This window comes from Vulpes lagopus, chromosome 11 (assembly GCF_018345385.1).
Source record: "Vulpes lagopus strain Blue_001 chromosome 11, ASM1834538v1, whole genome shotgun sequence".
NCBI lineage: Eukaryota > Metazoa > Chordata > Mammalia > Carnivora > Canidae > Vulpes > Vulpes lagopus.
Window position 1 is genome coordinate 21638548 of NC_054834.1, and position 17562 is coordinate 21656109.

The following is a 17562-nucleotide window of genomic DNA, read 5'->3' on the forward strand; positions in this document are numbered from 1 at the left end:
TAGATAAACCCCTAGCCATCCTTATTAAAAAGAAAGAAAAGACTCAAATAAATAAAATCATCAATGAAAGAGAGATTACAACCAATACCAAGGAAATACAAACAATTTTAAAAATGTATTATGAGCAGCTATATGCCAATAAATTAGGCAATCTAGGAGAAATGGACGCATTTCTGGAAAACCACATGTTACCACAACTAGAACAGGAAGAAATAGAAAACATGAGCAGGCCAATAATCAGGGAGGAAATTGAAGCAGTAATCAAAAACCTCCCAAAGACACAAAAGTCCAGGGTCAGATGGCTTCCCAGGGGAATTCTATCAAATGTTTAAAAAGCAACAATACCTATTCTAATAAGCTCTTCCACAGGATAGAAAAGGACAGAATACTTTCAAATTCATTTTATGAGGCCAGCATCACCTTGAATCCAAAACCAGACAAAGACCCTACCAAAAAGGAGAATTATGGACCAATATCCCTGATGAACTCAGATGCAAAAATTCTCACCAAGATACTAGCCAATAGGATCTAACAATACATTAAGTGGATTATCCACCATGACCAAGTGGGATTTATCCTCAGGATTCAAGGTTGGTTCAACACACATAAAGCAATCTATGTGATAGATCATATCAACAAGAGAAAAAACAAGAATCATAGGACCCTCTCATTAGATGAAGAGAAAGCATTTGACAAAATACAGCATCCATTCCTGATCAAAATTCTTCAGAGTGTAGGGACAGAGGGAACATTCCTCAACATCTGAAAAGCCATTTACAAAAGCCAACAGCAAATATAATTCTCAATGGGGAAACACTAGGAGCCTTTCCCCTAAGATCAGGAACATGACAGGGATGTCCACTCTGACCACTGCTATTCAACATAGTACTAGAAGTCCTAGCCTCAACTGTCAGACCACAAAAAGAAATAAAAGGCATTCAAATTGGCAAAGAAGAAGTCAAACTCTCCCTCTTTGCAGATGAGATGATACTGTACATAGAAAACTCAAAAGACTCCACCCCAAGATTGCTAGAACTCATACAGCAATTTGGCAGTGTGGGAAGATACAAAATCAATGCCCAGAAATCAGTGGATTTTCTATACACTAACAATGAGACTGAAGAAAGAGAAATTAAGGAGTCAATCCCATTTACAATTGCACTCAAAAGCATAAGATAACTAGGAAAAACCTAACCAAAGAGGTAAAGGATCTATACCCTAAAAACTACAGAACACTTTCTCAAAGAAATTGAGGAAGACACAAGGGATGGAAAAAACATTCTGTGTTCATGGATTGGAAGAATTAATATTGTGAAAATGTCTATGATACCCGGGGTAATTTACACACTCAATGCAATTCCTATCAAAATACTGTGGACTTTCTTCAGAATTGGAACAGATCATCTTAAAATTTGTGTGGAATCAGAAACAACACTGAATAGCCAGGAGAATATTGAAAAAGAAAACCAGAGCCAGGGACATCACAATGCTGGATTTCAAGCTGTACTAAAAGCTGTGATCATCAAGACAGTGTGGTACTGGCACAAACACAGACACAGAGATCAATAGAATAGAACAGAGGAGCCATAAATGGGCCCTCATCCCTATGGTTAACTAATATTCGACAGAGCAGAAAAGACTATCCCCTGGAAAAAGGACAGTCTCTTCAATAAATAGTTCTGGGAAAATTTCACAGTCACATGCAGAAGAATGAAACTAGACCATTCTCTTACACCCGACATAAAGATAAACTCAAAATGGATGAAAGATCTAAATGTGAGACAAGAATCAATCAAAATCCTAGAGGAGAACACAGGCAACATCCTTTTTGAACTTGGCCACAGCAACTTCTTGCAAGATACATCTATGAAGGCAAGGGAAACAAGCAAAAATGAACTATTGTGACATAATCAGGATTAAAAGCTTCTGCACAATGAAGGAAACAAGTCAACAAAACTAAAAAACCTACGGAATGGGAGAAGATATTTGCAAATGACATATAAGATAAAGGACTAAGATCCAAGATCTATAAAGAACTTATTAAACTCAAGAAACAAGCAATCCAATCATGAAATGAGCAAAAGACATAAACATAAATTTCACCAAAGAAGACCTACACGTGGCCAACAAGCACATGAGAAAATGCTCTGCATCACTGGCCATCAGGGAAATACAAATCAAAACCACAGTGAGATCCCACCTCACACAGTGAGAATGGTGAAAATTAACAAGACAGGAAACAACAAATGTTGGGGAGGATGTGGAGAGAGGGGAACCCTCTTGCACTGTTGGTGGGAATGTGAACTGGTGCAGCCACCCTGGAAGACTGTGTGGAGGTTCCTCAAAGAGTTAAAGATAGAGCTACCTTACAACCCAGCAATTGCACTGCTCGGATTGACCCCAAAGAGAGATATGCAGTGAAACGCCAGGACACCTGCACCCAATATTCATAGCAGCAATGTCCAGAATAGCCAAACTGTGGAAGGTGTCCTTCGACAGATGAGCAGATAGAGAAGCTGTGGTCTATGTACACAATGGAATATTCCTCAGCCATTAGAAAGGACGAATCCCCACCATATGCTTCGACGTGGGTGGAACTGGAGGGTATTATGCTCAGTGAAGTAAGTCAATGAGAGACGGACAATCATCATATGGTTTCACTCATTCGGGGAATATAAGAAATAGTGAAAGGGATTATAGGGGAAAGGAGGGGAACTGAGTGGGAAATATCAGAGAGGAAGACAAACCATAAGAGACTCCTAACTCTGGGAAACGAATAAGGGGTGGTGGAAGGGGAGGTGGGTCGGGAGGGTTGGGGTGACTGGGTGACAGGCACTAGATGGGATGAGCACTAGGTGTTATACTCTATATTGGCAAATTGAACTTCAATAAAAATTTTTAAAAAAATAAATAAAAATAAAAATGAATAAGAAATGTAGATTTAAAAACAATTTCTTTGCTTTCATAATCTAATCATATTCTTAGAATTTCTAACAATTCTAGTATTTTGGAGTTTGATTTAAATATTCAGATTTCACAACTAAATTAGTAAATATATGTTATTTTTCCCTAGCATTCATTCAGCCACACAACTTTGTGGTTACACGTAGACTCACAAAGATGCCCGTGCTCGCATCCTGTGTTTCCCTTAGAAAAGATACTAGAACTCTGTTTCTTTATTTGTAAAATTAAGAATGGTAGTAGTGTCAACCAAACAATGTAGTTGTAAAGACTAAATGAGTCATCACAGAAAACACAGAGAATAGTTTCTGCCACAAAAGCAGCATTTAAAAAAATAATACTAAAAATTCCCCACGACTTGTGATTCATTGAAAGTCAATACATAAATACGATAAACAATGAACACGCAGCTACCTTAGATCTTGGTAGATCTACTGATTTCTGAAGGGCAAATCTCTGGCTGGAATAATAAGATCACTTAAAATCATTCAGTGACTTTTCAAACATGAAAATGTACTCATGATTTTTCTGAAATAACTGAACAACAGTATATAGTTAATAAAAAATTCAGGGTATAGTTGACAAAAATATCTTTTTATGGTAAATAAGGACCATAAACGATGTAAGGAAATTAACTAATATAAAGAAGCTAATATACAGGAGCTGAGACCAGTAATAAATTTTCTGGGAGTAGAGTGGGAAATCAAGATGGCTTCACCTTTCAAATATGGGCACAGTATGTGCTTTTCAGAGTCGCATAATTAAAAAGGAGGCTGCATTTATTGCCTTTTCAGGTTTCTCTGTAAAAGTCAGGGCAATGACAGGCAAATATGGGACCGAACCTAAGTACAGAACATCTGGGTAGATGCAACTGTGAACAGTGAACTTCCACATTCCCCTATACTCTCTGAATAGGCTTGGCTCAACACAAATGTCCTACGTGCCATGTAGGGTGTAAAGGTCAGGTGGCGCTCCTACCTGGGTCACAGTAAGAATTTCACTAAACCTAAATCTATAGCTACTCTCTGGATACTTTGGATTTCTCAAGCCAGTAAAACCAACATACAAGAAAAAAATAAATCTCCTGGCAGAGTTCCAGCTGACAAGAAGATGGCCTTGAAGGCCGTTGCTACGTAATGTGGAAAAGGAGAACCAAGCATAAAACTCAGCGGACTCATCCAAGCACTTCCAAGCTGGGTGAAGACTGTGGACAATTACGGGAGTCACCGTGCAACAAACATACAGAGATCATGGATTCACAGGCGTCTGGGTTTAAAGGTTGGGCCATCCCACTAGGCAAGCCACTGGCACTGGAGTTGGGCAAGGGTGCAGGGAAATTAGAAAGGGTATTAGAGGAGAAAACAGATAAATATAAATTATGAACTTGGTCTAACATTAGCAGCCCACCTTCTTGATATATTCTTGTCTGTTTGGTTTTGTTTCAAATTGTAACCAGTCACCATATTTAAGGATCAGTGACTGGATATAGTGGACTGGTCAGTTTTCTATCTATCATTACTGACAACTTTTGGTCTCAGTTTCCCTTCTTGTGGTCAGAATCTATTCTGCCCTCCAATGGGAAAGACTGGTGCTTAAAAGCCTGGCTCCTTGGTCTTTAGGCAGAAGAACTTTCAAATTCATATTCTAAAGAGCTTCTAGGATTCTTTAGGATGATAAAGTTCCTTTAAATGAAGTTGAGATCCTTTAACTGGTTCCACCTTCCTTCTCTTGACACAATTCCACAGTCCTTTGCTGATAGTGTTTCCTGGGATCCTGTCCCAAATAAATTATCACTTTGGAATCCATGATAGAAGAAGCCAGTTTAAGATACTGACTATATTTAATATCTGCTGGCTTTATAAACATTTCATTAGATAGATCAAATCCATACCAAGTTTAATGTTTTTTACAACTTTATCTTTTTTTATGCTTTTGTAATGAATGATAATTTTATGTACAAATCAAACCAAATAACTACTTTTGTGATCATTTGAGACACCAAGCATTACATGTGACCTGTTCACATTTTGTTGAGTACATGGTGAGTTCACACACTGAGCAGAGTGTTAACTGAGACTGGCATGAATCAGATCTTATGCAGTATCAAGTTTTACTAAATAATACCACGGATACAGACAAGGTAAAGGATTGCTAAAGGTTAAGGGAAAGCAGAGAAAGATCTAGAACTGGAGAGTGTTTCCCCAGGAATTATGGGCTGAATTGTATCCCCCTCAAATTCATATGTTAAAGTCCAAACTCCTTGTAGCTCAGAATGTAACAGTATTCAAAGATAAGGTCTTCAAAACAAAACAAAACAAAAAACAAAGATAAGGTCTTCAAAGAGATGGCTAAGTCATAATTAGGCTACTAGGATAAGGATATAATTTCATAGAACCAGTGTCCATATAAGAAGAAGAGACACCAGGAATGGGCATGTACAGACAGATGACCACCTAAGGCAGCAACAGGGCTGCCATCTGCCAGCCAAGGAAGGAGGCAGCAGGAGAAACTGACCCAGCCTACAGAACAGTGAGAAAATCAACTTCTGTAGTTTCCACTATGCAATCCGTGGTATTTTGTTATGGTAGCCCTAGAAACTAAAAGACTCAGTCATGCCTTACCATGCTGGAGACACACATGTGGCCCAGATGAAAAGAAGTCTCAAAAAGAGATTTGAAGACTTCCTTGCATATATTACCCATGGGACATATCTAGGAAGTCTTGCCACCTCGATCCTGGGTTCTTTCACTATCTTCAACCAGTGACATCCCGCTAAAAGCATTTTGGTTATAAGTCTTTTTCCTCTTATAAACATCATACATTTAGTTACATGGAACCCTGGTTAACAAAGAGATTGTATGTGCTTCCCCTGACAACTCTGTTCCTAGAGGTGCCCTTCCAGGGAAGGGAAGTTGTTTTAATTTCTCCCCCTCCCATGTGATTTCAGGGACAGAGCTGTTCTTTTATAGTCAATACAAAATGACTTCACCACAATTTGTTCACATTCATCTCTGTGAATATAACCACTTGAAATGCGAAATTATATCCACCAGTAAATGGTCATGAAATTTAGTTATTTATCTGAGACACAGTGGGGTGGGAAGAGGGAAAGGGGCAGAGGGAGAGTGAGAAAGAGTCATAAGCAGACTCTGCACAGAGCCCATTGCAGGGCTTGATCTCACAACATTGAGATCATGACCTGAGCTGAAACCAAAAGTCAGTCATATGACCAACTGCGCCACTCAGGTACCCCTGGTCATGAGATTTCTTGTCTACATTCTATCAATTGAAGTGAGGAGTGGTAAAATTCATTTTTGTCCTATTTTATTTGCTTCAGAGTTCACACTCTTTAGCTCTGCATAGAAGGTCTAATATGGTTCTTGGGAAATAGGACATTTAAAATAGCACACTGACATATCTACTAGTTCTTGCATTAATAAATAACACTTTGAATACATAATACAGTATTATAATTATAAAGATTAGTAGGATACATATTATCCATGGAGTTTTCTACATACCTGGAACAAATAACACTAAAATTTATATGGAATCACAAAAGACCCTGGAGAGCCAAAGCAATCTTGAGGTAGAACAAAAATCTGGGGATACCACAATCTCAGATTTCAGGATATACTACAAAGTAATCAGAATAGTATGGCACTGTCACAAAAACAAACACATGGATCAATGGAACAAAACATAGAGTCCAGAAATAAACCCTTGCTTATAGGGGCAATTGATCAATGACAAAAGAGGCAAGAATATACAATGATTAAAGAATGATACTGGGCCATTTTCTTGTGCCATACACAAAAATAAACTCAAAATGGATTTAAGACCTAAATGTGAGACCTGAAACCATAAAACTCCTATAAGAAAATATAGGTATAATCACTTTGATATTGGATTTAGCAGTATTTTTCTAGATATGCCTCTTCAGGTAAGGGAAAGCAAAACTAAACTGTTGGTACTAAACTAAAATACAAAACTTCTGCACACCAAAGGAAACCAACAACAAAACAAAAAAACCACCTATTGAATGGGAGAAGATATTGAAAATGATATATCCAATAAGAGATTAACACCAAAACATATAGCATCTACAATCCAAAACCCTTCCCTCCAAAAAAAAAAAAAATCACACATAAAAAACCAAACAATTCTATTTAAAAATGAGCAGAAGCCCTGAATACATTTTTTCAAGAAAGGCATAGAGATGACCAACAAACACATGAAAAGATGCTCAAAATCACTCATCATCAGGGAATGTATATCCAAACTGCAATTTTTTATCACCTTAGACCTGTGAGAATGGCTAACATGAAAAAGACAAAAAAAGTATCAAGAAGTTGGTAAGGACATGGAGAAAAAGAAGCCTTCATGCATTATTGGTGGGGATGTAAACTGGTGCGGCCACTGCAGAAAACAACATGGAAGTTCCTCAAATAATTAAGAGCAGATAACTATAGGATCCAGTAATTCCACTACTAGGTATTTACTCAAAGAATATAAAAACACTAATTCAAAAAGATATATGCACACCCCTATGCTTGTTGCAGCATTATCTTCAATATCCTACATATGGAATTAACCCAAGTATCAACCAAAAGATGAATGAATAAGGACAATGCAAGCAAGATACACACACACATAACACACACAATGGCATATGACTCGGCCATCAAACAGTGTGACATTTTGCTATTCGGGACAACATGACTATACTTAAAAGGTATTATGCTAAGTGAAATGCCAGGTGGAGAGAAACAAATACCATATAATTTCACATATATGTAGAATCTAAAAAACAAAACAAATGAACAAACAAAAGACAGACTCTTAAATACAAAGAAGAAACTGGTGGTTGCCAGAAGAGAGTGGGTGGGGAGGAAATGGGTAAAATAGATAAAGGGGATTAAGAGGTACACACTTTCAATTATAAAAAAAATAGGTCACAGAGATGAAAAGTACAGCACAGGGAACATAGTCAACAATATTATCATAACATTGTATGGCGACAGATGGTGACTGTACTTATCATTGTGAGCACTGAGTAATGGAGAGAATCGCTGAATCAATATGATGTATGCCCGAAACTAATATAACATTGTTTCTTAATTATACTTCAATTTAAAAACCATAATGCATCATGGATATGTGTCCAGTGTAAAAAAAATGAGTATTAAACAGAAAATTGCCATATCATTATCCTTCCAAGTTGTTACTTATTAGGGGTTACAATAATGTCAGTGAGTAGAGGGGTTCACGGCACCTGTTCAAGCTCCTTTGAGTAAAGGGAGACTATCGGCAGTGTTTTTGTTTTCATTATTACTTTAATTGCTTCTCTCCTAGGTAGAGCCTTAGACATTCAAAAAGGATCTCAGCATGGAAGTTTTTGGAGAATAGGGCAGCTCAGTAACATAGTCTTATAATAGATCGACATATCTCAGCCTATCAATGATAAAATACTATGAAGTATTTAAAATCTAGAGGGGGGAATATAAATTAGAGAATTAATTCAGCAAAAATGCAGTCATCTTATACTTACTGAAGCAACATTGACAAAATCGTCATCTGAGAGGGTTTCCAACATTTCGGAGACAGATGTTCGGATCAGTTTAAGTGTCAGTCCACTAACACTTCCACTCCTATATATATAAATAAAAAAGCAGATCCATAAGTACATATTTAAGGAACTCCAGACAGCCCAAGGAGACTTTTGCACTAACCCTAGGTCATTTAGATAATATTTATATAATTTTGACTTTAAAAATTAGTAGAGAAAATCACATTTTAGACACAGTAGAAGTAAATTAAAAAGATTCTTCTCTTTCCTATTAGCATCAGAATGTGTATGTTTCTAACTACAATGATGAAAACTGCATGTCCAAGGCTGATTTTAAGAAACTGTGGATACTTGTGGCATATTTGCTTATTCGGAAAATACTGAATACCAGCTGTTAGCCATGTCAGAAGGAGTTTGGTCTTTACTTCTCCTTTTTTAACATATTTTCTGATCCTCGGCAAACTTACCTAATTGTGAGACTCATCTGAAAGGGGCAGCTAACCCCCCCTTCTTCATCTCTAGAGCTCTCAGCTTTTCCCCACTTGTAGACTTCTGGCTGTTAAACAATTGCAGGTTCAATGTACAAAATGCCAAATTGCTACCAAACATAATTTTCCTATTACTGGTCTTGGTACCAACCAGGCTGGATATTTCAGTCATCCAACTTCCTCCTCCATCTCAACTTTCCTACCCACTCAGACAACTTCCTTCCCTTTTCTACTCCATTTCACAGTTCCCATGGAGGTGGCCTCCTCTCCATCTTCTCTCCACTCTGCATCAGGTGCATCTTACCTCAAGACCCCGAGCTTGGGCATCAGCCACTCTATCCAGCTCTTAGTCTCCACGCCTCCCCATGCAAACAGGTGAAAATTCTGGAAACACACCTTCTCCTAATACCATTAATAGCTCACAGTGACCTACTAACTAGCCAGTGACCACAGGAGCCCTGCATTCAGAAACTTTCATTGTCTCTCTTTTCTTCCATCTGCTCAACACAGTTGCCCCAGATGTTCTCACCTAAGCCACTTCATTCCTGTCATTTCTTCCAGTGGAAATTCCCTTCTTTCTCCTCTCCTCTCCCACACCCACCTTGGGAAATCTTAGCTTGAAGGAATCAATTCTAATTTTATCTCCTTAATGAAGTCTTCCCCGACACTTTAAATCAAAGTGCCCTTTTCTGTAGACTCTTAGTGCTACGTCATACTTCACATCTATCACCTTCTACAATTATTTTAGTTACTTGGGAATACGGTTTAGCCTCACTAATACTTGAATTTCTTTTGAGAGACAACTTACTCATCTTTCTCTCTATATTATCCCAATGTATATAGGAGACCCTCCAGACATGTCTGTCAAAATAATCTTTTAAAATGGTATTTCAACTTCATATGCATTTTTGATCCTGGGATATGCATATGGGTTCTGATGATTTTAATATGAAAAATTATTTCTGGAAATTACCATAAATTCAATGAGATTCTAACATATTGAATCATCATTTAGATTTATACCTAAGAAGAATATCAAGGATTAACATATGATAGAAATGCCACAATACTTTAATTAAAATATGTTCTGATTTAAATACATCTTAAGAAATGAAATGGGAATCAGCACGTAAGTTATAGGTGCTGAATTCATTTATCTTCTCTTTCTCAGGCTAGGTGATAGGTTTATAACTTGTTTACTTCAGATCATTTCTTAAATGTTTTCAAATGTTGATACTAGCTTGTGGTATGGATTCAGCTGCCTACAAAACATTGGATTTTCTTCCAATGTGGCAAAGAATATAAGAAGATAAAGCTTTTCTTCTCAGGGAAAATAAGCATTTTATACCTCATGTTTTTAACTCTTTGGTATTGCTCTTAAAAACTAATTTTTTTCTATGTTCTGCAATTTCATTTTAAATCTTAATACAAGATTACACACAAATACCCCTTAACCTGTAGCAATGTAAAAAATAAACAAAATAACCAATTGAAAAACCCATGGAATTCCTTCCTATATATCAGCATTTTCCTTAAATTGGCCTTTAATGTATTTGATATTTATCTTTTTGTGGCCAATCCCTACAAGTTATTTGAATCATTAATGACTAAGTGTCAAAGTCTTTTTTTTTTTTTTTTGGTAGTAGGAACTGCTAAATTTTAGCAACCATATACTTTAATCCTGTTTAAAATATAAAGCAAAAAAATTAGAAACAAATGAGTAATTTTTCAAAAAAAGTTCAAAAAATTACTTTAGAACTATGCCATAATTTTCAATTCCAACATATATTCTTCATATTTTCATAATTACCTGGATATAAAAATCATCTTAATTGTTCTCAACCTATTTCTTAGTACCAACACATTACTGTTTTCTTCAAATCCTCCCTATATTTTCAGTATATAAACATAGAACACTGAACTACTCACACATCAACCAGGATAAGCATATCTTTAGGCGATGCAGCTCCTTGGATATACCTGAAACAAATACCATATGAATATTTTTTCTCTTGAAAAATATTAAACATTGGTATGTTTTGAATTGTTATTTATTGATTTCTTAGATATTTTCCAACCAAGACCCTACTCCCATTCAATCTCAGCAGACAATGTGCTTTCATTCAAAATTCTACAATGCTGATTTTCAAAAAGCTATATTTAACATAATAGAGATGTCAGAGGCAGAATATTTAAAATATGTTTCACAGATATAACAAAAGATCAAGAAATGTGTTCTAATATTAGAAGCAAAAGAAATTAACTCCTGGATGTAAAAGGTATATATATATATATACCTACACTACAATTTATTGACTGTGGGTTTTGAAACTCCCTCTAGGGAATTATAAGATTTTGTCCTATTTTTCAATGCAAAAAAAATAAATAAATAAACACAGAAATAGCCAGGTGGTCTAGGAATGTGAAAAAGCAAATACCAACAGACAAGAGATACTAAGGGATAATACAAAGGGATAATGAAGTAACTTAAAACAGACTAACATATAATATTACCATGAGTTTCAAGTTGTGCCTCTCAGAACTTTAGAGTGTCCAAGAATCACCTGGAGAACCAGTCCAAAATGCTGTTTCTCACACGGAACCCCAGCCCTACAGATTCAGAAGCCCCGCCTAGTAAAGCAAATCTAGGGGAGTTGTGTTCAGACAGTTTAGTGACTGTAGAAGACAGAAACAATTGCAGGCGAATGATTCCCAAAGTTTATGCTGCCTGGACATCGTCTGATGGAGTGTGGGGGAGGGAGGGTTGACTTACCTACCAGGAAGAGCTGAACCTGAACTGGACTTTTTAGTTATTTCTGAGGCCTATTTGCCCTCGACTAAATCTACCTTTTCAAAAGCCTACTGGAAAACCTACCAATTCGTTTTCAGACATCCAACACAGTGAGTATCTACTCAGGACTATGTGTTCATGAGACAGTTTATAATGTGCACCAAGTCCCTTTCTCTGCAAGAAGGTGAAAGGGGCCGGTCTGCCAGGATATTCCAATGGAAGGCAAATGTAGTTTATGTCCAGCATCTTAAGTATTCCTGGCATGCTTCTCTATGGGAGATGAGAGGACAGGATAACAGGTTGGCACCTTGGTTCTAAGGTTCCCCCCAAAACAAGTTCCTAAACCCAATCTATGTGATATCATAGTCTCAGTCTTCATTCAGCAACTCAAAGCTTGAGGGCCACCAAACCTAGAGAAATATTTTTTAGAATATTATGTGGATTAATAATATCTAGTACTATTATATGTGGCTAGTGTTCAGTAAATTGATACTGGAATGCTTAACAGGACATTATAAAAGTCTTAAGTATATTTCTTTGAACCAATCATCATGAATCTTGGAATTTGTTTAAACTCTAGCAAAAAGTTAGAAATAATGAAAATGTCCAATAATAAGGGATTTTCAAAATAAGCTACCATATAATCATGCTTCTAAAACGACGCTAGTTATCTCTCTTAGGCATAAGCATTCAAAGGTGTTGATATGAAAGAATTGGTTACAAAGCAGTAAATTATATAAAATGCGAATTCATAAAAAAAAGACACAGCCACAGACTCAATACATTTTTTAAAAATGGAAATAAAATGAACAAGTTTAATAGTTGTTTCCTAGTGAGTGCAATCATGAGCTATCTGGTATTTTTTTGAGATATATGTTAGGAGAATGAGTTGCTTTATTAGTAAGGAATAAAAATGGCTTCCTATTGGGAAAATGAAACCTAAGCTATGTGACCATAACTAGGGGCAGCTTTTACCTTGGGGCCAGTTCTCATTAGTTCACTGCCAGAGGCAAACTGTCTTCTCCTACATCTAGACACTTCATTAGAGCTCTACACCAAGCAAACTGGGAGCTTTTCAATAGAAATCCCCACCAGCTAAAAGAGATTTAGAGATGACATTGAATATAAAACTTAAAACTAGTCCATTTGAAATCATTTGATAAATCATTTCAACAATTTTCATTATTATTTGCTCACTTAAACTCATTATCTTCATTGAGATTTAACAGTACTTATTTATCAGAAGAAAAAAAACAAACACCAGAGCTCTTTAAAATAATTAGACAATATTATTCTGAAATAGAAAGATGCCTTTTCAACTTTTTAACAAAAAAAAAAGTAACTTGCTTTGTCTAGTTTACCTTTTTATGACTACCTAAAAATTCTTACCATGGTCTTCTCCGTACATCATAAAGATCAATCTTGTTTGGAGTTCTACTGTTATCAACCCATGGAGAAGCTAAAAGAGAGAGAAAATGAAACTTAAAAAATAAATAAATAAATCAAAATATTACATATGATCTAGAAAGATATTTTCAAAAGTTACAAAACTCTACTGACACATTCCACTTACCAGAGCAATAGTTAAAATATGAGTTACTTAAAATGGAAAACAACACAACAGTATAAAAGAAAGTTAATATACGTCAATTTTCTTTTTTCACATTGTTTCATAAATGACTTGTAAACACAGAGATTTTCTGGATGCTAACTTACAAGTTTTCCTAGGTGTTCAGAGATTATACCTTTTATACTTTCCCTCTACTAACACAAAAATTTTCCTTAAAAGAAAATCATTTGCCACTAATGGAAACTGTACTTTCAATTACTTAATTTTTATATTTTCATTCAATGTCATACTATCTTGATCTATAAAAAGACACTTGTTTCACTTGAATTGTTATGTAATAGGATGACTTTTAACCTTATTATTCACATATTTGATAACGGCCAGAACATCTTTGAGATTATAATTAAAAGGTTAAAGTAGAATTAAAATAAATCCATGAAAAACTTTTTTCCTTAAATTTATTTGAGTGATTTGAAATAATTCAAGTACAAATTCAGGAATCCTGTGTCATTTTGCAATCATCAGGGAAAAAATTGTCTAACTCCATTGATTTTTTTTTTTCCATTGATTTTTAAATGCAATTATTTATACTTATTTTAACCAAATCTAACACTTTATTTAAAATTAAATGCTTTACACACACACATACACGCACAACTTAGACCTAATGGAGAATAATAAATGTTAATAAATCAGATGATAATTTTATGCTGAAAATGTCCTCCCCTTGAACATATGACTCTTAGGAAGATTTCCATAATAATTCTCATGACCTATACCTTCCAATCTATTTTGCGTTTTTCTTTATTGCAAACTATGGAAATCTTTACCGTGAACCAGATTTATTAGCCATCTACGATAATTTGGCCAATTAGGATACATAAAAAAATAACTTCTGAGCCTCTCCTTACCTATAAAATATCTTTCTCATTAGTGACTACATTATAAAATAGCATTCATTTTAAAATACTAACCAATTTATATAAGCAGTTCAAATACAGCACTCCTCCAACAACCACTTATAATATAGTCAATGCTAACAAAAGGATAAGTTTACTTTTATTCCTACAATCTGCACTTGCAAGAAAACTTCTAGCCAGTGAAATAACATTTCACTTTGCTTTTGTTTTTGTGGTAGCACTGGAATAAAGCAATGAGCACGCTGGTAGACATGCCAGTTCACTTTCAACTAGTCCTCTATAATACCTGACTCCCCATGCTAGGGTCTGGGTGATAACTACAAATTGAAGTGAATGATATCCTTTCAGTACAATGTTTTGCCATTTATACTACCAGCTCCAAACTCACCCATTTATCTTGCTCTATGAAAATGGATCTGGGGTCTTTAAATATTTTTTCTTTTACCAAGGAGCACAATTTTAAGCTTTGTCAGCAGATGATGAAAGAGAGACACTCAAAGAGAAAGGTGTTTTTGCTTCCTGCTTCAGATTTGTTTGCTGAAAGGCCCTTGGAGCATGTGAAGCTTTCCTGGTGGCTGGCTCCTGCAGGGCATTGTATTCTCCAGAGCTCAACTCCTGCAGCTTGGGTAACTTTTGTAGGGCTCTCAGATTCTCCAGCAAAAACTGGCCAGCAGTACACCCTGACTACTTTTGTCGTGGGGTGCCTCTGATGAGACATTTTGAACCCGAAAAGATGAATTACCAGCAAACCATTCTCGCATGACACCACAGCAACCTTTCAGTCATTTGGTGGGCCATGACCAGTCTGTATACGAAGATCGGGATCTTGGGGGGTCGGTGGCTCAGTCAGTTAAGGGTCTGCCTTTGGCTCAGGTCATGATCCCAGGGATCAAGCCCTGTGTCTGGTTCCCTGCTCAGCAAGGAGTGTGCTTCTGCTTCTTCTCCCTCTGCCCCTCCTCTGGCTCTGTGTGATCAACGTGCTCTCTCCCAAATAAATAAATAAAATCTGGATTTCAGTCCAGAAGCACAGGGGGATTGAGGTTGCTTCCTCAGGCTCTCTATCTCAATTCCAGGGTTTGTTGTTATTACATATTACATTATATAATACCATACCTGGTATTCCTATTTTATTCAGAGTGATCTTTACTTCTAGTCAATCTGCCAATCCCTGTTATAACAATTCGTTATTCAAAAATATTAACTTTGGGGGCATCTGGGTGGCTCAGCGGTTGAGCATCTGCCTTTGGCTCATGGAGATATCCCAGGGTCCTGGGATCAAGTCCTGCATCAGGTTCCCTGCAGAGAGCCTGCTTTTCCCTCTGTCTGCCTGTGTCTCTGTTTCTCTGCGTCTCTCATGAATAAATAATTTTTCTTAAAAGTTTAAAATCAAAACAAATTTTTTCCAAGTTCCAAAAAAAAATTTTTTCCCTGTTTAAAATATTATGTTTTCTCTCCTGATTGGATTCAGACTGTTAGAAATGATTGAGAGAGATAGATGACGGAAGTGACATTAGGCAGCACTGCTAACCCCACAACCACCATGAGCTGGAAATGGTTAAACAATGAATTTGTGAAGTGACTTGAAACTGAAATTTGAAGGTCATGTTTAAGTTAGATTTCTAAAATCTCTGCAGACAACATTCATCTAAAATTTGTTTTTGGTATAATTGCTAAGTGAAATTAACTGTGATATGTGGTTCTATGCTCCATAAAATTGGTATCTTTAAAGACAGCAAAAAGGTTTGCAATTTATAGTATGAGCCAGACTATTAAATTTTAATATGGTTTATAAAATTAGATCATTTACATATTAAAAATATTAAGAATATTCTCTTAGAAGTCTTCTGAGATATTTACTATTAGGAAATATCCCTTGATTATACTAAATTAAGATATTTACATTATGATAAAATTAAACAATGTACTTTCTTCTGTGATATTACCAATTAATCTGTTGTAAAATCCCATTGTAGCATTTAAGTGGTACATTATTTATAGAGCCTTAGAATTGCAGATGGTCAAATAGTAAAGAAGATAATACCCATACACTGAAATTGCCTGAAATAATCAGATTCTTAATGATTCATAATGAAAGATATGTGTTTTGAGAGGAAACTGGAGCTGCTAAAATTCCTGTAGAAAAGCAAAATGGTGTTCATTTTAACTGACTTTAGCTTTCGACTAAGATTTTGGGATGACAGGAGTAAGAAGTAGAGTCCAAAATGTGGGCATCTTACTTTTGAATGCCATGCTTAACGGTGAGGATGTTTATCAGAATGTTTTCTCTATACAAAAATGAGCTGTGGGCGTGTCTTTGGTCAAATCTGTGGGACAATTCTACCTCACATGATATTTGGGGCGTGCTATGCTAACTATTAAATCACTGACTTCAAAAGGTATTTAACTGCATGATTACTCAGAATATTGAAATGTGAGTTAGAGAAATATTCTTGAGAAAGTATGCAGATTGTAGAGCCATTTTCTGGTTAATATGCTCTAAAAATAATATGGGTACAGTTTTTCATTTCAGCTGCTAGGAAATAATAAAGCACATAATGAATTGAGGGCTGATTCTCTTGATAGAAACACCACTTCAAATGACAGCTAATTGCATTTCCCATTAATGAGTGCAACAGCACTTTTCTAATTCTAATATATTGTGCATTTTTGGTCACTTGAAAAGAAAAAAAGTAAACTTCACATATTCAAAAATGCCTTAGAACCCAACCCTGGTCCTAAGGACTGGATCTAATTGGTGTTATGTGGATCATTACTTTGAGCTTGCCTCAGTTATCTCTTACGGATTATTAGTGATGGTTCTGAATTGTAAGCCATGATAATGAGTTTGAACTGTTTTTAAGCCCCAATCAATTAAATAAATGTGTAGTGTATGGCTCATAACATTTCCAGGAATCTGAATGTTGCTGCCCAAATACTACTGTCCCAAAATGAATTCTCCACATTCTCTAATTTATATCACGGCTCCCATATGAGGGTCCAGGATGAGTCTCATTAACAGGCTGAGGGTTATGTACCCACATGGAAAGGCCAGAGAATCTAGAAAGGCAAATAGCTGGCCTCTTCAGATTCTGTGTTACAAAATGGGCTCTGTTATCCAGTAAAACTTTTAACCTGGGAAATACCCAAAACATGGAAAAAGAAGTCTCTATCCCTTATGGTAACACAAAATAACCTAATGAACATCTCAAATCTTGCTTATTAGCACAAAGCTCATCTCACGTGACGACAGCCTAAGTTAATTC

At 36.0% G+C, this 17562-nt stretch overlaps 1 protein-coding gene across 7 annotated transcripts in view; it reads right to left on the reverse strand.

Annotated features, from left to right (window-relative positions):
* CACNA2D1 (calcium voltage-gated channel auxiliary subunit alpha2delta 1) overlaps positions 1 to 17562 on the reverse strand; it is a 477825-nt gene that overhangs the window by 108882 nt on the left and 351381 nt on the right. For all 7 annotated transcript variants that reach the window (XM_041722688.1, XM_041722686.1, XM_041722687.1 and 4 more), the window contains exons 8-10: positions 13199 to 13268; positions 10948 to 10998; positions 8513 to 8612 (exon numbers count right to left, since the gene is read on the reverse strand). In XM_041722688.1, the coding sequence (XP_041578622.1) occupies positions 8513 to 8612; positions 10948 to 10998; positions 13199 to 13268 (221 nt within the window). The remainder of the gene's footprint in view (positions 1 to 8512; positions 8613 to 10947; positions 10999 to 13198; positions 13269 to 17562) is intronic.